The sequence below is a fragment of the Bufo gargarizans genome, chromosome 9, assembly GCF_014858855.1.
Source record: "Bufo gargarizans isolate SCDJY-AF-19 chromosome 9, ASM1485885v1, whole genome shotgun sequence".
NCBI lineage: Eukaryota > Metazoa > Chordata > Amphibia > Anura > Bufonidae > Bufo > Bufo gargarizans.
Window position 1 is genome coordinate 5,094,607 of NC_058088.1, and position 24,808 is coordinate 5,119,414.

The following is a 24,808-nucleotide window of genomic DNA, read 5'->3' on the forward strand; positions in this document are numbered from 1 at the left end:
CACCAATATATGAAGCATACGTATGCTTATACCCTGAATTTATCATTTTTATTCGGTTCTCAGAGCAAAACATGAAAATTATCACCGGACAGACATCAATGAACAATGGAAGATGTAGTCTTGTAGATATCTCCCTTACTGACAAGGACCTTCTGCTTCTGAATGCAACTAATATTGCTTCTCTTCAACTATTTGTAATATAATTAATGAGCAAAAGATTTATAAAAGTAACATTTTAAGGCAAAGAAGATGAAGAAGAATATTAATATTAGTATTGAGAGTACAATCAGCCAATCCAATCAAATTCATCAGGTACTATCAGGGTAAGAAAGAACTTTGGAAAATGTGGACAAACCCTGTATGTAATCTCTGTGACTTCAAAGCCAGTATCTGTCTGAGTATATTGCCAAAGCTTAACATTATAATATAACTACAAAACACTGCCCCATTCTGCAAACAGCATACAGAAGAATTTTGTATATACAGGGTACAAGAACACGTGCAAAGCGTCGGCAGATTATAGTCTGGAAGACAGAAGATTCAGGAAGCGTTCTTCTTCTCTTAGCCCCGGTGAAGCTCCTCCAGTTGTTCTGCTGCCTTCCTCAGCTCTTCCTCTACCTCTTGGATGTCCCTTTCCTTAAAAACACACAGACAAAAAGAAAAAACAATATTATAAACGAGTAAAACTGATAGTTTTTTTTTTACATCATTCAGAAAATGCATTTTTTTTTTTTTCCAGTCCTTTGAGTCAATTGACAATGGATACCACGGTACCCAAGAAGTCCAACTGCATCTGAAGCTCAAGAAAATTTTGGGTGTAAACTTTTTTTTTCAGGTCATTACGTGTCAGTGCCTTGGGATTTGGCGCTCATGTCCAAGCGGGGATCCATTGCTTCTCAGTACCACAAAGTGTATGAACCTGCTTGATGCATCATGGCCACCTCGCGTCCCTACTTTAACGTAGAACATAGGACTGCACGATGACCAAGTCTGCCTCGGTGCTCCCTCCGTAGACATAGCACCACACTCAACCAAGGCCAATCAAACAGCCTTGACTAATAACTAATCAGAGTATGGAGGTGTGTAGGGGCAGATGTGGACTCTCTCGAATATTGTCTGCTCAAGATAACTCTCCTCAGGTTGATCTGTAGCCGCCTCTAGGCTTTAGATTTCACAGTGCAAAGTGTTTGTGATAAGCAGTTTTATTGGAGGCAGTGTTCTCATTACTGTACATTTACTAAAGTCCAACAGTCATAAAAGTGGATTACAGCAAGCAGACAAAATATTGCTGCCAATAATATTGGTTGTATCTTTGCCCTGTAATAAACCTAAACTCACATAAGGTACAGGTGCTCTAGAAACCAGTATGAGGGGTGCACTTTCTAATTTGTCCAGATCCAGTATCTACTATTACACTATAAATCCACTTAAATACCATATTCCTTACACCTATATGTTCTCTATATTAATTAATTAACATAATGCTTCCCTGCACAGGTAAGATTGCCACCTTTTCCTCCGAAACATACTGGTCAGGTTTAAGGGGAGCATTTTGTGGCATGCTTTGTGTTATTTATGGCAAAACTCTACAAAAGTGCCATGTGTAAACACCCTAACATGGATTTGAAAAGTGGATATGGTTTTAGAGGAAGTGACCTATAGCCTGGAGGTGCCCATCTAAGGCTACGGTCACATACGTGTTGTGAACTCCAATAGTTTGTTCCGACAGAAGAACGTACTACCAGAGTTCACTGTATCCAGCATTGCTGGATACGGTTGCACATCGGCGGATCCCCTTTGATTATGATGGAATCCAACAGGGATCTGGACGACTTCCAAAAGAAATGCCAGCTTTCTGACGGACTGCAAGTCCTGCATGCCGGATCGTTGAGTTCACAATGCATATGTGATCGTAGCCTAACGTGTATTAGATGCACAGCCGACATTCTTTTGTCAGAAAAAGGATCAAGGAAGAGGTGTGTGGCAGCAGCCTTCCCTGTTTTCCCTACTGAACCGGGTGTTCATGTGTATGAAGGGGTAAAGAATAGTATTTGGCCAACAGCTATTGAAGATGTATGGCCACCCTTAGACAATAAAAGCCCTAGTAGACTGCGTGATTTTCTGGCCAATTATCGGGAAGAAGGGTTCATTTTCGATAACTGACCTGTATAAATCGATCAACTGATAAATGAGCAAATGCTTGTTTGTCGGCTGATGGGCATCTTTCATTAGGATGAAAGATGCCCGATTATCAGAAGCACATCTCTGTGTAATCAGGGGCGTGCTGCCAATAATCAACAGAACGTAATATGGGAGTCAGTCTGGTGCAAACGAGCACCAATGGATGTGTTATCATCCATCAGTCCTCGCACTGCCTCAACATCAGACAGTGTAATACAGCAATAACTCAGTCAGTATCTAAATCTGACCTCGGCTCTCAGCTTTTGTTTCAATTAGCCTTGGCCTCTCAATGCACATACTAGGGCAACTGTAGAGAGGCGGGCAACCTACAGATGTCAACATGAGCTGAACATCATCATCTCACCTTAGCTCTGTGTTCCTCACGTTCCTCACGTTCTTCCTCCAACTCTCTCTCCTCTTCCTCTTCTCTGTGTTCATAATTTCCATTATAATGGTGCCTTTCCATCTCATTCTCCTCATCATTATAATAGGCATTATCTGGGTGGTGGACATGCCTCTTGTCTTCCCCATGAAAACCATGCATATGGGTCTTAGCATTAAAGTATTTCATGCCTCTATCTTCAGACTCAAACTGGGCTGTTTCTTCCTGACTGGGGTCCTCTGCCATCCTTCTCAGTGAACCTCTTTTTCTTTCTTCCCACCCTTCATGGTTCCTGTGATACCAACCATTGAGGGGCCCATGGTGGCCCCGCTCATGCTCTTGTTCCTCTGAGCTGTCTTCATCACTCTCATTGCTAAACTGTTTTTTGTTATCCCTTCGTACTTCTTTCCCGTCTCTTTTTGACGCATCACTCCCTTTCTTAGCAGGAGCATTCCTTTTATCCTCTTCTTCCTCCAGCAGCTTGTTCACCTTCTCTTCTGCTGATGTGCCATGCTCCTTCTCTTTCTCCTTCACCTGCACCTTTTCTATTTTCTCAAACTCTTTTGATTCTTCATTCTCAGATCCCCTTTTGGGCTTCAAATCTCTTTTGGGAGGAGGGATATGAGTCTCACTCGTCCTCTTTTTAATCTCTTCTTCTTCTATACTGTCCCTTTCTGCATCTAGTTGCGACTTTTCTATCAACAGAATGAATACAACACATTAGGTTTTGCAGAACTCAGGCAGAAATAAGACCCAGGCTGATGCCATAAATAGTACCACACATACAGATATAGACAAATATGTGCCAACTGTCGTGTGTGGTGGATATACCATCATGGCACAGAGCCTTAAAAACTCTGTGGCAACAACTCCAATGATACAGACGTGGACAAAATTGTTGGTACCCTTTGGTCAATGAAAGAAAAAGTCACAATGGTCACAGAAATAACTTTAATCTGACAAAAGTAATAATAAATTAAAATTCTATAAATGTTAACCAATGAAAGTCAGACATTGTTTTTCAACCATGCTTCAACAGAATTATGTAAAAAAATAAACTCATGAAACAGGCATGGACAAAAATGATGGTACCCCTAACTTAATATTTTGTTGCGCAACCTTTTGAGGCAATCACTGCAATCAAACGCTTCCTGTAACTGTCAATGAGACATCTGCACCTCTCAGCAGGTATTTTGGCCCACTCCTCATGAGCAAACTGCTCCAGTTGTGTCCGGTTTGAAGGGTGCCTTTTCCAGACTGCATGTTTCAGCTCCTTCCAAAGATGCTCAATAGGATTGAGGTCAGGGCTCATAGAAGGCCACTTTAGAATAGTCCAATTTTTTCCTCTTAGCCATTCTTGGGTGTTTTTAGCGGTGTGTTTTGGGTCATTGTCCTGTTGCAAGACCCATGACCTGCGACTGAGACCAAGCTTTCTGACACTGGCTAGTACATTTCTCTCTAGAATTCCTTGATAGTCTTGAGATTTCATTGTACCCTGCACAGATTCAAGACACCCTGTGCCAGACGCAGCAAAGCAGCCCCAGAACATAACAGAGCCTCCTCCATGTTTCACAGTAGGGACAGTGTTCTTTTCTTGATATGCTTCATTTTTTCGTCTGTGAACATACAGCTGATGTGCCTTGGCAAAAACTTCGATTTTTGTCTCATCTGTCCACAGGACATTCTCCCAGAAGCTTTGTGGCTTGTCAACATGTAGTTTGGCATATTCCAGTCTTGCTTTTTTATGATTCGTTTTCAACAATGGTGTCCTCCTTGGTCGTCTCCCATGTAGTCCACTTTGGCTCAAACAACGACGGATGGTGCGATCTGACACTGATGTTCCTTGAGCATGAAGTTCACCTTGAATCTCTTTAGAAGTCTTTCTAGGCTCTTTTGTTACCATTCGGATTATCCGTCTCTTAGATTTGTCATCAATTTTCCTCCTGCGGCCACGTCCAGGGAGGTTGGCTACAGTCCCATGGATCTTAAACTTATGAATAATATGTGCAACTGTACTCACAGGAACATCTAGTTGCTTGGAGATGGTCTTATAGCCTTTACCTTTAACATGCTTGTCTATAATTTTCTTTCTGATCTCTTGAGACAGCTCTTTCCTTTGCTTCCTCTGGTCCATGTCGAGTGTGGTACACACCATATCACCAAACAACACAGTGATTACCTGGAGCCATATATATAGGCCCAATGGCTGATTACAAGGTTGTAGACACCTGTGATGCTAATTAGTGGACACACCTTGAATTAACATGTCCCTTTGGTCACATTATGTTCTGTGTTTTCTAGGGGTACCATCATTTTTGTCCATGCCTGTTTCATGAGTTTATTTTTTTACATAATTCTGTTGAAGCATGGTTGAAAAACAATGTCTGACTTTCATTGGTTAACATTTATAGAATTTTAATTTATTATTACTTTTGTCAGATTAAAGTTATTTCTGTGACCATTGTGACTTTTTCTTTCATTGACCAAAGGGTACCAACAATTTTGTCCACGTCTGTATGTCCATACATGGATGGTTGTTTCCCAGTTAACACATATACTGGGGGAAATGAGCCAAAATGGTGGGGAGCCTGAATATTTACTTTAACCCTATGCCTATTTTAAAAGTAGAGTCAAGAATGAGATAGTATTGACATAGGGTGATAAGATATTCAAGCATATATTTGTGCTGGACCTGATAATGTCAACCTATGACTCTAGGGTTGGACTGGCCCACCATGGTATCAGAGGATCCTACACTAGGCCAAGATACAATAATGGGACCTCAAGGCCCAGTAGAAGACAAACCTATTTGTAGTTGACTTAAGCTGGCAATACACATTAGTCTTTTTTTTTGTTGGCCAACACTCTAATTAGAAATGAGCATTTTTTTTTTTATTTGTTTCTTTTCCGATTCATGATTTATTAATTTTTTTATTGACTCTGGTCCTAATCAATTCTACCCTAATGCAATATGCTCCAATCGCCCAGAAAATTGGTATAGAACCTTCTAAGTTCTCCTTGGACTAATATTTTTTTTCTCAAACGTCAGAGAAAAATATAAGTCCTAGAAGATGAGAGACAAAAAATTCAGGAGTCGGGAGAGATAGCTGTAGGTCGAGTGAGTGTTCGGTCGACAGCTATTAAAGGTATATGGGTTACATTTGGCTGATAATGTACTATGGAGATAAGGAGCACTTAAAGGGAAGGGCAAGCCTAATAAACCATAACATAGTTCACCATAAAGTCGGGTGCGGGCACCATAAAGTGTAGTGGGCTGAAATAACACACATGATAGTCGACTGGAAAAATAAACACTAGAACATCTAGTGCACAAGGAACAAGACCATGAATGAATGAGATATAAATATGAGGTTGCTTTAAATATTGATGGCAAGCAATCACAGGGGTTGTCAGCTTTAGACTTGTGGTGGTCCCTACAAATAGGCAGATACAAAATCTCCTCCCCTCTTGCTGGGCACCTCAGTGATCAGCTATGATCTGTGGAAATGGCTGGTAGTAGTCACTCAATTTCTCAGCAGCGCCTCCACAGGAGCAATGAAGCATTACACAGTGCCCATTCAAATGAATGGATTGTCTGGGTAATGCAGGACAGGACAGGTCCTCCAAAGTGAGAGGCGCTCTTTGTGGCATCTCTTTACTCTGGTCAGGATGATAGGCCATCAATATCGGATTGGTGGGGGGTCCAACTCTCTGCACCCTGCATAACAGCTGTTTGAAAGGGCCACAGTGCTGTTTACTTCGTTCCATCTACCTGAAAAGTATATACTTAGGAGCAGAGTATTTCAGTTCCGTCCTGTTCACTTGAAAGAGATAAATGAGAAATAAACACTTGCCACCAGGTTCCCCAGCAAATTTTAACTGATCACAGAGGATCAGAGAAGGTGTGATCTGCTGATCAGCAGGAGACCCTTCTAACAAAAAGGAATTGTCCACGGCAGACAGCGCCTTTAACCTGGCCATACGTAGGTCAGTTCCCTAGCCCACCATCGTTAAAAATAGAAAGCAAGTCATCAACCTGTTATGAATCTCATCTTACTAAAGTCCTACTCTCTAGACTGATTTGTAATGGGCCAGCATGTTGCTAATTTGCTCCTGAAATTCATAAAATCCTAAGAAAAAAATGATTTTACTTGACTCTCGCGCTAATCAGTTACCTTGATCAGTCAGATCCTCAAGTTCTCTGAGCAAGTGTTGGTGCCGCAGCATGGAGATCAGGCGCTCATCTGCAAAATGCCCAAACATCCTGATTTTACCAGAAGATCCATAGATGTCTACAGAATACCCACATGTTCTCTATAAATCAGGGGTGTAGCTATAGGGGGTGCAGCGATAACAGGTGCACTCAGGCCCTGATGCCCAAACAGGGCCTAAAGGCCCTTCTGCCACATTTGAAGACAGGTCTTAAAAAATAGCACGTGGTAGGTGGGGGGCCCATAGATTTGGCATTAGGACCTCAAGCTACACCTCTGGGAAACATTCAGTAGGAGAACCAATAAGAAAGTCTGAGGGTGAAGAGGACACCATAGGGCAACATGCAACAAATGTTTTGGGTGAGTAGAGAGAAAATCTTAGACCATAGATTATCACAGATGGCTCCAAACCTTCTTTGAGTATTTGGATGCAGCTACTGCTGACCCTTTTGGGCCCAGATGAAGACAGCGATTCTGACAGGACCTCCATGATGCACCTTGTGACCTAGAAGAAAAAAAAGGGTCATCATTAATCCAGGGAACTAGTCCAACTGACTAGTGCTTTGATCATTGGAGTGTTTTTATAGCCTTCTTCTGGATCAACATAAAGCAATTACGTCTCAACAATGATAGTCCTGCTGATGGGTTGTGGGGCTGAGCTGCAATACCAGACACAACCCATGGACTAGAGTGGTGCTATTTCTAAAGAGCATACATTAGCTAGATCAATCCTACTAAACCAATCATATTGCCTGGTAGGGCCGATCCTGCTGATTAAAATGATACCTCTCCTGTTAAAATCCATGGCCCCGTTCATGAGAAATCAGCCCTTCAATAATTATGGTAATGAGGGCTTCAGTGCATCGATGGGTGAGCCCTGTAATAAACCTAAACTCACATAAGGTACAGGTGCTCTAGAAACCAGTATGAGGGGTGCACTTTCTAATTTGTCCAGATCCAGTATCTATTATTACACTATAAATCCACTTAAATACCATATTCCTTACACCTATATGTTCTCTATATTAATTAATTAACATAATGCTTCCCTGCACAGGTAAGATTGCCACCTTTTCCTCCGAAACATACTGGTCAGGTTTAAGGGGAGCATTTTGTGGCATGCTTTGTGTTATTTATGGCAAAACTCTACAAAAGTGCCATGTGTAAACACCCTAACATGGATTTGAAAAGTGGATATGGTTTTAGAGGAAGTGACCTATAGCCTGGAGGTGCCCATCTAAGGCTACGGTCACATACGTGTTGTGAACTCCAATAGTTTGTTCCGACAGAAGAACGTACTACCAGAGTTCACTGTATCCAGCATTGCTGGATACGGTTGCACATCGGCGGATCCCCTTTGATTATGATGGAATCCAACAGGGATCTGGACGACTTCCAAAAGAAATGCCAGCTTTCTGACGGACTGCAAGTCCTGCATGCCGGATCGTTGAGTTCACAATGCATATGTGATCGTAGCCTAACGTGTATTAGATGCACAGCCGACATTCTTTTGTCAGAAAAAGGATCAAGGAAGAGGTGTGTGGCAGCAGCCTTCCCTGTTTTCCCTACTGAACCGGGTGTTCATGTGTATGAAGGGGTAAAGAATAGTATTTGGCCAACAGCTATTGAAGATGTATGGCCACCCTTAGACAATAAAAGCCCTAGTAGACTGCGTGATTTTCTGGCCAATTATCGGGAAGAAGGGTTCATTTTCGATAACTGACCTGTATAAATCGATCAACTGATAAATGAGCAAATGCTTGTTTGTCGGCTGATGGGCATCTTTCATTAGGATGAAAGATGCCCGATTATCAGAAGCACATCTCTGTGTAATCAGGGGCGTGCTGCCAATAATCAACAGAACGTAATATGGGAGCAACGACTGGTACATTCAATTTTCATCAACCTGTGTAGTCAGTCTGGTGCAAACGAGCACCAATGGATGTGTTATCATCCATCAGTCCTCGCACTGCCTCAACATCAGACAGTGTAATACAGCAATAACTCAGTCAGTATCTAAATCTGACCTCGGCTCTCAGCTTTTTGTTTCAATTAGCCTTGGCCTCTCAATGCACATACTAGGGCAACTGTAGAGAGGCGGGCAACCTACAGATGTCAACATGAGCTGAACATCATCATCTCACCTTAGCTCTGTGTTCCTCACGTTCCTCACGTTCTTCCTCCAACTCTCTCTCCTCTTCCTCTTCTCTGTGTTCATAATTTCCATTATAATGGTGCCTTTCCATCTCATTCTCCTCATCATTATAATAGGCATTATCTGGGTGGTGGACATGCCTCTTGTCTTCCCCATGAAAACCATGCATATGGGTCTTAGCATTAAAGTATTTCATGCCTCTATCTTCAGACTCAAACTGGGCTGTTTCTTCCTGACTGGGGTCCTCTGCCATCCTTCTCAGTGAACCTCTTTTTCTTTCTTCCCACCCTTCATGGTTCCTGTGATACCAACCATTGAGGGGCCCATGGTGGCCCCGCTCATGCTCTTGTTCCTCTGAGCTGTCTTCATCACTCTCATTGCTAAACTGTTTTTTGTTATCCCTTCGTACTTCTTTCCCGTCTCTTTTTGACGCATCACTCCCTTTCTTAGCAGGAGCATTCCTTTTATCCTCTTCTTCCTCCAGCAGCTTGTTCACCTTCTCTTCTGCTGATGTGCCATGCTCCTTCTCTTTCTCCTTCACCTGCACCTTTTCTATTTTCTCAAACTCTTTTGATTCTTCATTCTCAGATCCCCTTTTGGGCTTCAAATCTCTTTTGGGAGGAGGGATATGAGTCTCACTCGTCCTCTTTTTAATCTCTTCTTCTTCTATACTGTCCCTTTCTGCATCTAGTTGCGACTTTTCTATCAACAGAATGAATACAACACATTAGGTTTTGCAGAACTCAGGCAGAAATAAGACCCAGGCTGATGCCATAAATAGTACCACACATACAGATATAGACAAATATGTGCCAACTGTCGTGTGTGGTGGATATACCATCATGGCACAGAGCCTTAAAAACTCTGTGGCAACAACTCCAATGATACAGACGTGGACAAAATTGTTGGTACCCTTTGGTCAATGAAAGAAAAAGTCACAATGGTCACAGAAATAACTTTAATCTGACAAAAGTAATAATAAATTAAAATTCTATAAATGTTAACCAATGAAAGTCAGACATTGTTTTTCAACCATGCTTCAACAGAATTATGTAAAAAAATAAACTCATGAAACAGGCATGGACAAAAATGATGGTACCCCTAACTTAATATTTTGTTGCGCAACCTTTTGAGGCAATCACTGCAATCAAACGCTTCCTGTAACTGTCAATGAGACATCTGCACCTCTCAGCAGGTATTTTGGCCCACTCCTCATGAGCAAACTGCTCCAGTTGTGTCCGGTTTGAAGGGTGCCTTTTCCAGACTGCATGTTTCAGCTCCTTCCAAAGATGCTCAATAGGATTGAGGTCAGGGCTCATAGAAGGCCACTTTAGAATAGTCCAATTTTTTCCTCTTAGCCATTCTTGGGTGTTTTTAGCGGTGTGTTTTGGGTCATTGTCCTGTTGCAAGACCCATGACCTGCGACTGAGACCAAGCTTTCTGACACTGGCTAGTACATTTCTCTCTAGAATTCCTTGATAGTCTTGAGATTTCATTGTACCCTGCACAGATTCAAGACACCCTGTGCCAGACGCAGCAAAGCAGCCCCAGAACATAACAGAGCCTCCTCCATGTTTCACAGTAGGGACAGTGTTCTTTTCTTGATATGCTTCATTTTTTCGTCTGTGAACATACAGCTGATGTGCCTTGGCAAAAACTTCGATTTTTGTCTCATCTGTCCACAGGACATTCTCCCAGAAGCTTTGTGGCTTGTCAACATGTAGTTTGGCATATTCCAGTCTTGCTTTTTTATGATTCGTTTTCAACAATGGTGTCCTCCTTGGTCGTCTCCCATGTAGTCCACTTTGGCTCAAACAACGACGGATGGTGCGATCTGACACTGATGTTCCTTGAGCATGAAGTTCACCTTGAATCTCTTTAGAAGTCTTTCTAGGCTCTTTTGTTACCATTCGGATTATCCGTCTCTTAGATTTGTCATCAATTTTCCTCCTGCGGCCACGTCCAGGGAGGTTGGCTACAGTCCCATGGATCTTAAACTTATGAATAATATGTGCAACTGTACTCACAGGAACATCTAGTTGCTTGGAGATGGTCTTATAGCCTTTACCTTTAACATGCTTGTCTATAATTTTCTTTCTGATCTCTTGAGACAGCTCTTTCCTTTGCTTCCTCTGGTCCATGTCGAGTGTGGTACACACCATATCACCAAACAACACAGTGATTACCTGGAGCCATATATATAGGCCCAATGGCTGATTACAAGGTTGTAGACACCTGTGATGCTAATTAGTGGACACACCTTGAATTAACATGTCCCTTTGGTCACATTATGTTCTGTGTTTTCTAGGGGTACCATCATTTTTGTCCATGCCTGTTTCATGAGTTTATTTTTTTACATAATTCTGTTGAAGCATGGTTGAAAAACAATGTCTGACTTTCATTGGTTAACATTTATAGAATTTTAATTTATTATTACTTTTGTCAGATTAAAGTTATTTCTGTGACCATTGTGACTTTTTCTTTCATTGACCAAAGGGTACCAACAATTTTGTCCACGTCTGTATGTCCATACATGGATGGTTGTTTCCCAGTTAACACATATACTGGGGGAAATGAGCCAAAATGGTGGGGAGCCTGAATATTTACTTTAACCCTATGCCTATTTTAAAAGTAGAGTCAAGAATGAGATAGTATTGACATAGGGTGATAAGATATTCAAGCATATATTTGTGCTGGACCTGATAATGTCAACCTATGACTCTAGGGTTGGACTGGCCCACCATGGTATCAGAGGATCCTACACTAGGCCAAGATACAATAATGGGACCTCAAGGCCCAGTAGAAGACAAACCTATTTGTAGTTGACTTAAGCTGGCAATACACATTAGTCTTTTTTTTTGTTGGCCAACACTCTAATTAGAAATGAGCATTTTTTTTTTTATTTGTTTCTTTTCCGATTCATGATTTATTAATTTTTTTTATTGACTCTGGTCCTAATCAATTCTACCCTAATGCAATATGCTCCAATCGCCCAGAAAATTGGTATAGAACCTTCTAAGTTCTCCTTGGACTAATATTTTTTTTCTCAAACGTCAGAGAAAAATATAAGTCCTAGAAGATGAGAGACAAAAAATTCAGGAGTCGGGAGAGATAGCTGTAGGTCGAGTGAGTGTTCGGTCGACAGCTATTAAAGGTATATGGGTTACATTTGGCTGATAATGTACTATGGAGATAAGGAGCACTTAAAGGGAAGGGCAAGCCTAATAAACCATAACATAGTTCACCATAAAGTCGGGTGCGGGCACCATAAAGTGTAGTGGGCTGAAATAACACACATGATAGTCGACTGGAAAAATAAACACTAGAACATCTAGTGCACAAGGAACAAGACCATGAATGAATGAGATATAAATATGAGGTTGCTTTAAATATTGATGGCAAGCAATCACAGGGGTTGTCAGCTTTAGACTTGTGGTGGTCCCTACAAATAGGCAGATACAAAATCTCCTCCCCTCTTGCTGGGCACCTCAGTGATCAGCTATGATCTGTGGAAATGGCTGGTAGTAGTCACTCAATTTCTCAGCAGCGCCTCCACAGGAGCAATGAAGCATTACACAGTGCCCATTCAAATGAATGGATTGTCTGGGTAATGCAGGACAGGACAGGTCCTCCAAAGTGAGAGGCGCTCTTTGTGGCTTCTCTGGACTCTGGTCAGGATGATAGGCTATCAATATCGGATTGGTGGGGGGGGGTCCAAATCTCTGCACCCCGCACAACAGCTGTTTGAAAGGGCCACAGTGCTGTTTACTTCAGTCCATCTACCTGAAAGGTATATACTTAGGAGCAGAGTATTTCAGTTCCGTCCTGTTCACTTGAAAGAGATAAATGAGAAATGAGCACTTGCCACCAGGTTCCCCAGCAAATTTTAACTGATCACAGAGGATCAGGGAAGGTGTGATCTGCTGATCAGCAGGAGACCCTTCTAACAAAAAGGAATTGTCCACGGCAGACAGCGCCTTTAACCTGGCCATACGTAGGTCAGTTCCCTAGCCCACCATCGTTAAAAATAGAAAGCAAGTCATCAACCTGTTATGAATCTCATCTTACTAAAGTCCTACTCTCTAGACTGATTTGTAATGGGCCAGCATGTTGCTAATTTGCTCCTGAAATTCATAAAATCCTAAGAAAAAAATGATTTTACTTGACTCTCGCGCTAATCAGTTACCTTGATCAGTCAGATCCTCAAGTTCTCTGAGCAAGTGTTGGTGCCGCAGCATGGAGATCAGGCGCTCATCTGCAAAATGCCCAAACATCCTGATTTTACCAGAAGATCCATAGATGTCTACAGAATACCCACATGTTCTCTATAAATCAGGGGTGTAGCTATAGGGGGTGCAGCGATAACAGGTGCACTCAGGCCCTGATGCCCAAACAGGGCCTAAAGGCCCTTCTGCCACATTTGAAGACAGGTCTTAAAAAATAGCACGTGGTAGGTGGGGGGCCCATAGATTTGGCATTAGGACCTCAAGCTACACCTCTGGGAAACATTCAGTAGGAGAACCAATAAGAAAGTCTGAGGGTGAAGAGGACACCATAGGGCAACATGCAACAAATGTTTTGGGTGAGTAGAGAGAAAATCTTAGACCATAGATTATCACAGATGGCTCCAAACCTTCTTTGAGTATTTGGATGCAGCTACTGCTGACCCTTTTGGGCCCAGATGAAGACAGCGATTCTGACAGGACCTCCATGATGCACCTTGTGACCTAGAAGAAAAAAAAGGGTCATCATTAATCCAGGGAACTAGTCCAACTGACTAGTGCTTTGATCATTGGAGTGTTTTTATAGCCTTCTTCTGGATCAACATAAAGCAATTACGTCTCAACAATGATAGTCCTGCTGATGGGTTGTGGGGCTGAGCTGCAATACCAGACACAACCCATGGACTAGAGTGGTGCTATTTCTAAAGAGCATACATTAGCTAGATCAATCCTACTAAACCAATCATATTGCCTGGTAGGGCCGATCCTGCTGATTAAAATGATACCTCTCCTGTTAAAATCCATGGCCCCGTTCATGAGAAATCAGCCCTTCAATAATTATGGTAATGAGGGCTTCAGTGCATCGATGGGTGAGCCTAAGGCCTCTTTCACATGGGCGAGTAATTCGCGCGGGTGCAATGCGCGAGTTGAAAGCATTGCACCCGCACTGAATCCTGACCCATTCATTTCTATGGGGCTGTGCACACGAGTTGCGTTGCGTGAAAAATCGCAGCATGCTCCTCTTTGTGCGTTTTTCACGTAACGCAGGCCCCATAGAAATAAATGGGGTTGTGTGAAAATCGCAAGCAAGTGCGGATGCGGTGCGATTTTCACGCACGGTTGCTAGGAGACGATCGGGATAGAGACCCGATCATTATTATTTTCCCTTATAACATGGTTATAAGGGAAAATAATAGCATTCTGAATACAGAATGCATAGTACAATAGCGCTGGAGGGGTTAAAATATATTTTTTTTAAGTCACCTTAATCCACTTGCTCGCGCAGCCCGGCTTCTCTATTGTCTTTTTCTTTGCTGTGTGCAGGAAAAGGACCTGTGGTGACGTCACTCCAGTCATCACATGATCCATCACCATGGTAAAAGATCATGTGACGGACCATGTGATGACCGGAGTGACGTCACCACAGGTCCTTTTCCTGCACACAGCAAAGAAGAAGACAGAAGAGATGCCAGGCTGCGCGAGCAAGTGGATTGAGGTGAGTTAAATTGTTTTTTATTTTTTTAACCCCTCCAGCGCTATTGTACTATGCATTCTGTATTCAGAATGCTATTATTTTCCCTTATAACCATGTTATAAGGGAAAATAATACAATCTACAGAACACCGATCCCAAGCCTGAACTTCTGTGAAGAAGTTCGGGTTTGGGTACCAAACATGCCGATTTTACTCACGCGCGTGCAAAACGCATTACAATGTTTTGCACTTGCACGGAAAAATCGTGCATGTTCCCGCAACGCACCCGCACCTTTTCCCGCAACGCTCATGTGAAAGAGGCCTAAGCCCTTCAGAGCACCTCAGCTCCTCCTCTTTCCACTCTTAGCCACTCCCCCTGACTGACAAGGCCAGGCATCCTCACCGTCCTCTTGGCTGGTGCTATAAACCTGCGCATGCGCCATTTAATCTTTAATTGGCACATGCGCAGTAAATCTCTGTTGGCTTTCTCCAATACCCAGATTCAATTGAAAATTCAAGGAAGCATGCGCAGGATTACAGGGCCAGGGAAGAGGGCAGTGAGGATCCCTGGCCCTGTCACTCAAGGGAGGGGGACTGGCTAAGAATGGAAAGTGGAGGAGCTGAGGTGCTGCGAGGGGCTAGGGCCAACCACTTGGTGTATTGAAGCCCCCATTACCAGGATTAATAAACAGCTGATTTTTCATGAACGAGACATAACATTTTGATCAGCAGCATCAACCCTACCAGGCAGTATGCCTGGTCGAATAGAGTCGATCCAGCTGATAGATGCCCTTTAAATCTTGGAAAGTCCCATTGAAAAGTGGCAATATGCCCAGAGCATTTGTAATTTTTCTTCCCCCCCCTCAATACTTGGCACCTTATACTCAGCAGGGGGCGACAATGAGGGGGCCGGAGTAAAAATTTGAAATCCTTGCCCAATCCTGAGGCAGATTGGTAGCTCCACCCAGAAAAATGTATCATGGACTGCTCTATGTTGGTGGGGGGCGTCCTCTATGAGATCCACATGCTCTGCCATGGCATAGGGAAAAGTGTTGCCCTGGTGAGTCAGTCACTTTAGGGTATATTCACATGCAGCAGGTTTGTCGCTGAAATTTTAGCAAAAATCCACATGCATGCTGCAGAAACCACCCCATTTTTACGTATAGACCAAATGCCAGTCTCAGTCACACTTTTTTTTTTTTTTTTTAAGTTCTGCTTTTCTTTTCCCAAAAATAGCGCCACCCTGATCCACAGGTTGCATCTGGTATTACATTTAATTTACATTCAAGTGAATGCGCTACAATACAATAATAATATACCATAGAAAACAATTAGAATCTCTGTGCAAGCGCCCCCTAGAGTCCGCTAGCTAGCTCCGTGTCATGTACTGCTTGCTGTCTGCAGGATTGGGTTACTAATTAAGCGGCTGACGGAGAGTTCAGCTTGTCGATATTATTGAACAGCGACCTTCTGCTCGAGCTCAACGCGCTCGACTGCTTTTTTTCTCTAATTGTGACGACAGCTTTTGCGCAATGATAAATGGGGCCGCCTCACAGCGCAAGCACCAGAACGTGAGAAAGAAAGTCTCCTAGATCCTAAAGATATGACTAATGAATCAAACATGAAGGGCTTGTTCAGGATTAGAAAAACATGGCTGCTTTCTTTCACAAACAGCGCCACCTCAGTCCATGGGTTGTGCCCAGTATTTCATGTCCGCTCCATTGAAGAGAATGAGCTGAGGTGCAATACCAAAAACAACCTGTGGACAGTGGTGGCGCTGCTTTTAGGAGAAATCAGCAGGTTTTTCTAATCCTGGACAACCCTTTACAAAATGTCTTCCTAAGGCCCCAAACAACATACAGCTAAGCAGTGGCAGGAGGGCGCACCCTTTCTCCCCTCAGGGTACACCCTGATATTGGGGCTCCTGCCTGATAGTAGTTGGGGTGCCCTTGGTGTTATGCAAGGAAGGAGGTGTAGGTGCTGTGGCTGGCGAATGGTGCTGGAGTCAGTAACCAGGCAGATTGTACAAAATAAGTCTCTATTTACTAGAGTACAGAATAGGAGTTGTAGTACATCCAACAATATGAAGGTACAGTTCCAATGCAAGTCACAATGTAGTCTCTTCTCAATAGCTGTATATAGGCAAACGGCAACAATGACTTTAATAGGAGTAGTAGTCCCTGATCTCCTTCTAAACACTTTACAACCTTTCCAAGATGATAACCTGCGTGCAAATCTCTCAAAAATGTGGTAGGTGTCCTAGACTACAATCCAGCCACCTGCATAGCAAGAAAGTGTGGTAGATACCAGAGACTACAAGCCATCCACATGCAAAAAGTCTCACTATCAGCTCTGCAATTTATGGACTGAGGGAGATCATCAAACGGTTGGTCAAACTGTTATATAAGTATGCTTCTAACTGTTAGGGCTCATTCACACGAACGAATGCCGTGCGGGTAATCCGCTGCGTGAAAGAGACCCAAGCCCCGTTCCGGACAGCAGAGACACGGAGCATTGACATGACTGATAATGCTCCGTGCCGCTCTGTGATCTTTTTACTACAAAATCACAGTGAGATAAAGTTGTCACCGTGATTTTGTAGCAAAAAGGTCACAGAGAGGCACGGAGCATTGGCTCTCTTTCCCGCAGCGGATTACCCGCATGGGATCCGCTCGTGTGAAAGAGTTCTTAATCCTTCAGCAAGCAGCAAAGTCCCTATATATCGACCATAAACAGCGAATACCTTACAAGCACTCATCGGCTTGTGATCCTGGACAGTCATTAATGTTTTTTTTTTTCTTTCCCTCAGGGATTGTTTTTTCAACAGGAATGATGTTTCTTCTGTAGCTGAATTAAAGAGGACCTTTCACTAGAATAAAAAATGTAAACTAACTATACAGACATGGAGAGCGGCGCCCAAGGATCTCCCTGCACTTACGGTTATACCTGGGCGCCGCTCCTGTTCTCCCGTTATAGCCTCCGGTATCTTCATAGTTAGGCTCCACCCAGGTGAACCTGCCGGCGTCTCATTCTCCCATGCTGTAGCGCTGGCCAATCGCAGCGCTCAGCTCATAGCCTGAGAGAAAAAAAGCTTTTTTTTCTCTCAGGCTATGAGCTGAGCGCTGCGATTGGCCAGCGCTACAGCATGGGAGAATGAGACGCCGGCAGGTTCAACTGGGTGGAGCCTAACATATGAAGATACCGGAGGCTATACCGGGAGAACGGAGCGGCGCCCAGGGATAACAGTAAGTGCAGGGAGATCCCTGGGCGCCGCTCTCCATGTCTGTATAGTTAGTTTAGATTTTTTATTCTAGTGAAAGGTCCTCTTTAATATCTGCCCTGAACAGCAGGCAGAGCTAAAACTGAAGTGGCTGATGCAATCCTGACTAGAAAGCTACTTCCTTATAGGGGAAAGCTAATTCCTTCTGCTGAGCCAGGGCATAACTAAACACTGCCACCTACAGACAGCTTTTGTAAACACATAAAAGCATAATACAAAGCATGAACTGATTAACCCTCCCCGGTACTTGCCGTGCATATACAAGTCTTTAAAGATGGCACTTGTGAGCGCAGCGTTCACCATAACCGCCAGGTACCTGCTGTTTTACACAGCAGAGGCCCAGGGTTAATGTCTGTGATCTGCAGTAATGCTGACCGCAGCCATTTATCCTCTCAGTTAGTCAATTGTGATCTTGGAGCGCTAAAACCGGGGGTCGCATGCTTACCGACCCAGGCTGCCTTGCCCTGGCAAAGATCGGGGAAGGCAGCCTGTAGAAGTAATAGGCCGAAGCCTGTACTAGGCTTACAGGCCAATTACTAGTATATTTAAACGCAGCATGTAGGTGGCAGCACTGCATTGGAATATAATCCTCTATTCTCTAATGCATAGATATTCATTACAGAATATAAGAGGTATGCTAATGATTGCATGTTATAAGAAGTAAAAAAAAAGTTAAAAAATAAAAAATAAAAAAATGTAAATGACCCTCTTTCCCTAGATTAAAAAAAAATAAACAATCATTTTTTTTTTATTATTGACATTGCAGCGTCTGAAAACACCTGCGCCATTAAAATATAAAAATAGTTATCCTGAACGCCAAACAGTGCAACAGAAAAAAAAATCAAAATGGATGATTTGCCTTTATTCGTCACCTCCCCACAATTTTTTTTTATAACAACTGATCAAAAAAGCATACACACTCCAAAATGGTATCAACACAGCTCCGTACACATAACTATAAAATAGTTATGGGGGTCAGAATACGATGGTCAGTTTTTTTTTAAAGTGTTAAAACACAAGAAAAACTATATAAATATAGTATCACCGTAATCGTACTGACCCAGAGTATTAAGGTAACCGGTCAGTTTTACAGCATAGGGAAGACCATAAAATCAAAATCTATAAAACTCTGGCGAAACTGCAAGCTTGTTTTTCCAAATTCCACCCCAATTTTAATTTTTTTTCCAGCATCCCACTACATTGTATACAATAGGAAATTGTGCCATTAAAAAGTACAACTTGTCCCTGAAAAAAAGAAACTTCATACGGCTATGTGAATGGAAAAATAAAAAAAAGTTACGGCTCTGGGAAGGCAGGGAGTGAAAAAAAAAATAATGGAAAATTGAAGGGTCCTGAAAGGGTTAAATAACATCACAACAAGAGCAATTTGCAGGTACCCTGTACTGCTCATGCCCAGTTCATCCTCCCTTCGACGTGGCATTGGTTGGGATACTACTGGGTGGCCACCACAGTTAAAATCAATGGGTCCACCAAAAATAGGAAGCATCTGCTGACATTTATATAAGGTGTATGGGGAGTTTTATACTTATGTTCAACAGATAGAACTTCCTGCCACCATTTCATGTGTAGCTACATGTACGGAAATGGTAGTCACCAAGAGAGGAAATAAGTGGTTGCTAAGTAACCTGACTACAATCACTACTTAATGCATGCTAAAGGGCTACAATTATAAAGGTATACAGTGATCCCTCAAGATACAATGGCCTCAGGATACAATATTTTCAACATACAATGGTCTTTTTCTGACCCATCGTAAGTTGAAACTAGACTCAATACACAATACCTCAGACTCAGATCCAACCAATCCAGGCCACTTCTCTGGTAAAATAGCTGGATTAGATGCTAGTTAGCAGTTGTCCCTGACTGTAATATGTAAGGACTTGTCTTGTTTTATGTTATCTGCTTATTTTTCTTAAATCTTCATTTTCTCTTATTTCAGATGATATTTTGGGGCTAGGGAACCGATTACTCAAGTTACAATGGTTTCAACATACAATGGTCGTCCTGGAACCAATTAATATTGTATCTTGAGGGACCACTGTACATTAATTTTTTTGTATGTGGATGTATCTTGTACAGTGGACATCATAGGTTAGGAGAAACGAGACGATGAGCTTTACGTCCAGCGTGTGGACCTTAGAGGGCGCACTGACACAACCGGTCGTAGACAAAATTTAGGTTTCAGCTATTTTTTGCTTTATTCGTAGACAACGCGTTTCAAGGTACTGGGGACCCCTTTATCAAGTCTGAACAGTTTTGTGCATGGTTCATGCCTATGGATCTCTATGACCTGTAAGAGTTCTGTGTTACTAATCTAACGACTCTTGTTGTCTCACTTCTAGAAGGAATCCTTCGTGATCAGAATCCTTTGTGATCAGGCAGTTCTGATCACAAAGGATTCCTTCTAGGAGAAGTGAGACAAGAAGAGTCGTTCTCCATCAGTGACTCTCAGATTAGTAATACAGAACTCTTACAGGTCATAGAGATCCATAGGCATGAACCATGCACAAAACTGTTCAGACTTGATAAAGGGGTCCCCAGTACCTTGAAACGCGTTGTCTACGAATAAAGCAAAAAATAGCTGAAACCTAAATTTTGTCTACGACCGGTTGTGTCAGTGCGCCCTCTAAGGTCCACACGCTGGACGTAAAGCTCAGCGTCTCATTTCTTCTACCGTTACCCGAGTAGCAGGGTGGCTCCTGCCCAAGGCAATCGGACTAATCCAGGCTGCACCAACCGTTGCAATTCTCTGCTTTTGGCCTTCATTGTGGTTGCGCCCAAATTGGTGCAACCCCAATAGGTGAGCAAACCACCTCCTATAGTAGAATTTATATTTTATTGAACATACTCACCCTATGAGCGCCTTTCTCTTTTTTATTCGCCACCATTCGCATCATAGGTTAGGCTCAGTGCCCACTAAACGTATAAATCCAAGGGATTTATGGAGCATTGGGACCAGACCTGGCCGATTTATGGGAGATACTGAGCAGTTCTGTAGATCTCAGTCACTCAATATAACATGGAACGTTCTACCAACATGAAGGTAAACCTGTGAAGATCCTCCTATTTCCCATACAGCGGCAAGGTATAGATCTCACCATGCTTCAGTGAAGGTCCAGGGTTGGGTACATGAGAGATGTAAGGTCTTGTATGGCTACTCTAAGGTGTATCATGTTGATGTACAGTATATGCACATAATAGAATGCTACCTAGAGATTGACTAATTACATACATTTTTTACAATCTTTAATGATAAGCTTGAGAACCTTTTACAACCAGTACTAGAACCCCGAGGGGGCATTTAAGGCTATGCCCACCTTCACAACAATATTTTTTCATTGTCTAATGCATCTAAAATGAGAAATAAAGCCACTTGACAACAGGCCATAGTCATAATGAAAAAGGTCCAATATTTTTTTTTATCTACAGCTCCTAGGCAGACCTGTGTCTCCATGGTAACAGACAACAAACAACCCTGTGTAGTCTGATCCTGCAGTCATACTCCGTTTTGCCTGTCCTTTTCTTCTTTGGTAACCCACCAAACATTTTTTACCCTAAAGTAAGGGACACATAGAAGGAAACAGGACTGTGGGAGCCGACTACACAGGATTTGTTTGTTGTCTGTTACCATGGAGACACATAGGTCCCCCTAGGTAGCTGTAGAAATATAACAATAGAATATATATATATATTTTTTTTTTTACTTAGGATCAATCACAAAGTTGCTTTTTCATTTTAGAGACATTGAGACAATAAAAACCAAAATTAGTTACCAGGATGGACATAGCATTTTTTTATCACCATGAGATATCACATGTAGGGTACTTCTGTTGATCAGTAGTCCCCAGCTTGTGGCCGTCCAGCTGTTTGGAAACGACAACTTCAAGTAGGCTGGGAGTTATTGTTTTCCAACAAATAGAAAGCCACAGGTTGCAGTAGATGGTCACCTAGTTTGCACATATAAATTTTAAACAAGTCACCAGATAATGCATGTACCTATGTATCTAAGACACTCACCTTTTCTTCTTCTTGGGACAGCTGGCTGGACAGAGGTCTGGTGGAAACTAGGGGATAAAAGGCAAAGATTAAATCTTCAATAGATCTAACATTTTGGACTCTTCTGGGGTTTCACACTACTCTCTATGCTAGTGACCAGACTGAAGAACCACTCATTAGTCTTCAAAGAAGAAGATCCTTGAACGCATTGATGATCAGGAAGAAGATGGATGGAGGTAACCAAAGATATCAAGAACATGGCGTTGAGAAGACCCAAAACATATTGATATGGCCACCATGAGTTGATATGAACTTCATGGCATCATAATAATGAATGTGCCATGATGTATGGTATTAACTTTTATGACAGTACAACTCTCAGCATGTTCTAACAGCATGGAGTTGTAGGTGGTGTAGACCACGAGAGCAATCTGAAATATACCAATAATATATTGATGGTGGAATTTCACCTTATAGAACATTTTATGGAAATAACCTCATTACCGGGTAGATGGGGAATCACTTCTGGGATTATAATGTCATTATCTGGAATAGATTGTGTATAATTTATGACTTATCCTCAAACCTATGAATAGAAATCATGTCCCCGGAGGATGACACGTATTTTGAGGTTACATATTTGAAATGTAAATGGACTTGTTAGAATCGTCCGGGAACCATCCCCAGCTGATGCCAGTCTTGTCATGTACTATTGCAGATCCAGGTCTCACCTTGGATGGGGTCTCCACTGACGGAGCGGAGAAAATAAGACCCCGCAGACTGCAGTTCTTACCTTGCATGCAGACAGCTGCAAGCAGTAAACACTTCACAAGACCCATTGTGGATGTGCTGCTGCTGCAGATGGTGGTGGTGGTAATCCCTCAGCCCAGGCTCTAATGATGCAGATACAGGAAGGATGCAGATCGACTGAGCCCCAGGCTGGACCACAGTTTGCACAGTCTGTCTGTAGCCGCAGAATATATAGCTGGCAGTGCAAGGGGAATGTCGTCATATTGACACCCCCTCCATCTGCCTGCTCTTTACCTGTGGCTTGTTCTACACCCACTCCCATGCAGGTGGCCCCATCCCGAAGTCCCTTTATGCATATAGATTACATAATTGGACAGTGATGCCTGCAGGTATAATATATAATATGACAGGTACATCACAGGTACATTTATGCAAAGAGGCATCTCCAAAGAAAGAGAACCATCTCGCTAGCGCCACCTATTGGAAGTGGCTCCCTATGAGCCAAGATCTGACTTTCCAACAATCCAGATGGTTCTCTTTCTGGGGTGATACCTCTTTGCATATTCATTGCCAATACGCCTCCATACTTTGAAGTATTTCGAGTAGGGCTCCGTACAGGACTGATCTCTTTATGGAGATTTATTAGAACCCTTCCTAAGGTATATATTAATCCATAGGAAATAGCCATAAAAATACATAAAATTGCATTAAAGGGAAACTCTGGTAACATTTTCCCATTGTAATAATCAATTATTACGAGGTCCAATTGGCTGATCGGCCAGAGGTGTACCTTAAAGGGGTTATCCCATGATTAATGTAAAATATGAAAATCAGACACCCTATAGTACAGGGATGGCCAACCTGCGGCTCTCCAGCTGTTGTAAAACTACAACTCCCACCATGCCCTGCTGTAGGCTGATAGCTGTAGACTGTCTGGGCATGATGGGAGTTGTAGTTTTGCAACAGCTGGAGAGCCTCAGGTTGGCCATCCCTGCTATAGTATATGCAGAGGTGCACCTAGCCTTTCTGCTGCCTGAGGCGAAAACTGAAACGGCACCCCAACCCCTCAATGCCAATTTATTAACCTAACCCTTTCCCTCCAGCCCTACTGTTAAAGACATACTTGGAAAACATTACATACAGACCATACAGGCTAATACAGTGCCACATACATGTGCCGCTATACTGCAGAAATAGATAATGCCCCTTCTGCTTGCCCCCCCTCTTGCCCCTACCTGGTGCAATCGCCTCACCTCGCCTCATTGGTGGTGCAGCCCTGAGTACATGGCTCTCTTTGTAAGAAAGCTAGAACCAGCCCTGTGTTGCTTTACATGCTCTGCTAGATTAATTTCAATCTGGCAGCTCGGAGGGGTGTCCTTTCTCATAGGGCATGCTGTTTCCGCTGCAGCTCTCTCCGTAACACAGCTCAGGAGGCGTGTGCCTTCTGACGCAGCTTTCACAGTAGATCCGGCTGGTGGCAGTGGAAGGATGAAACTGAGCGTGTGCGACCACCTCACTGAGGTGGACTGAGAAATAAGCAAAGGATCAAACGGGAGGTGGTGCTATACGTATAGATTTTATTTATTAACTCAATGGCCATATTCAATGTTTAATTACATGGAATGTCAAAAGTATTCAGATTCAGATGCTGGGGTGGAAAATGAAGAATATTTGTCATGGGACAACCCCTTTAAAGCTTCGGATCCACCGACTTGTATGCTATATATAACATGGCAGATAGGACTTGGGTCAAGATGTGACTGCTACCTCTGTATGCCCCTTTTTACAGTCCCATATACTATATTCAAACTATACGGTACACAGATTAAAAAAAAAGAGGAGCCAAGGGCCACCGAGCAGAAATTCAGGTACCACTGATTGCTCCTTACTGCCCCAAATTCTTTAGCTGGCCATGTAAGTGTAATAGATGTTGGCCATTCCCCCCAATTCCAGTGATAAACATGCATGCTCAGCTCTGCCCAGCGTGAAGGATTATTTCAATAGAAAGAGGAGGATAAGCTGCCGCCAGACTCCTCTTATCTCCCACATGAACAAAAAGAGTTGAGCAGGTTAAGATCCAGCATTTCTGATGCTTCTTTCCCAAGGCCCTCAGACCTATCAGATCACCAGCAGATCC

The 24,808-nt window shown here is 42.8% G+C and overlaps 1 protein-coding gene across 1 annotated transcript; it reads right to left on the reverse strand.

The window, feature by feature from the left end:
* Positions 1–29: 29 nt before the first annotated feature.
* Positions 30–22,864, reverse strand: CCER2 (coiled-coil glutamate rich protein 2). The gene is made up of 9 exons (XM_044306013.1): positions 22,715–22,864; positions 21,943–21,989; positions 13,563–13,656; positions 13,116–13,184; positions 8,919–9,631; positions 7,186–7,279; positions 6,739–6,807; positions 2,546–3,258; positions 30–636 (listed from the first exon to the last, which is right to left on the reverse strand). Exons 1-9 carry the CDS (start codon positions 22,758–22,760, stop codon positions 562–564), a joined length of 1,920 nt encoding a protein of 639 aa, XP_044161948.1. The 5' UTR covers positions 22,761–22,864; the 3' UTR covers positions 30–561.
* Between the last annotated feature and the right edge of the window lie 1,944 nt (positions 22,865–24,808).

What these genes read in the sequence shown, in the direction of transcription:
- CCER2 (XM_044306013.1), bottom strand. Translation starts at nt 22,760, where the DNA reads ATGGGTCTTGTGAAGTGTTTACTGCTTGCAGCTGTCTGCATGCAAG. An exon ending in TGAGGATCTGACTGATCAAG is followed by an intron (nt 9,632 to 13,115) that starts GTAACTGATTAG and finishes TTCTGTTGATAG; the next exon opens with AAAAGTCGCAACTAGATGCA. An exon ending in CATCCAAATACTCAAAGAAG is followed by an intron (nt 6,808 to 7,185) that starts GTTTGGAGCCAT and finishes GGCATTTTGCAG; the next exon opens with ATGAGCGCCTGATCTCCATG.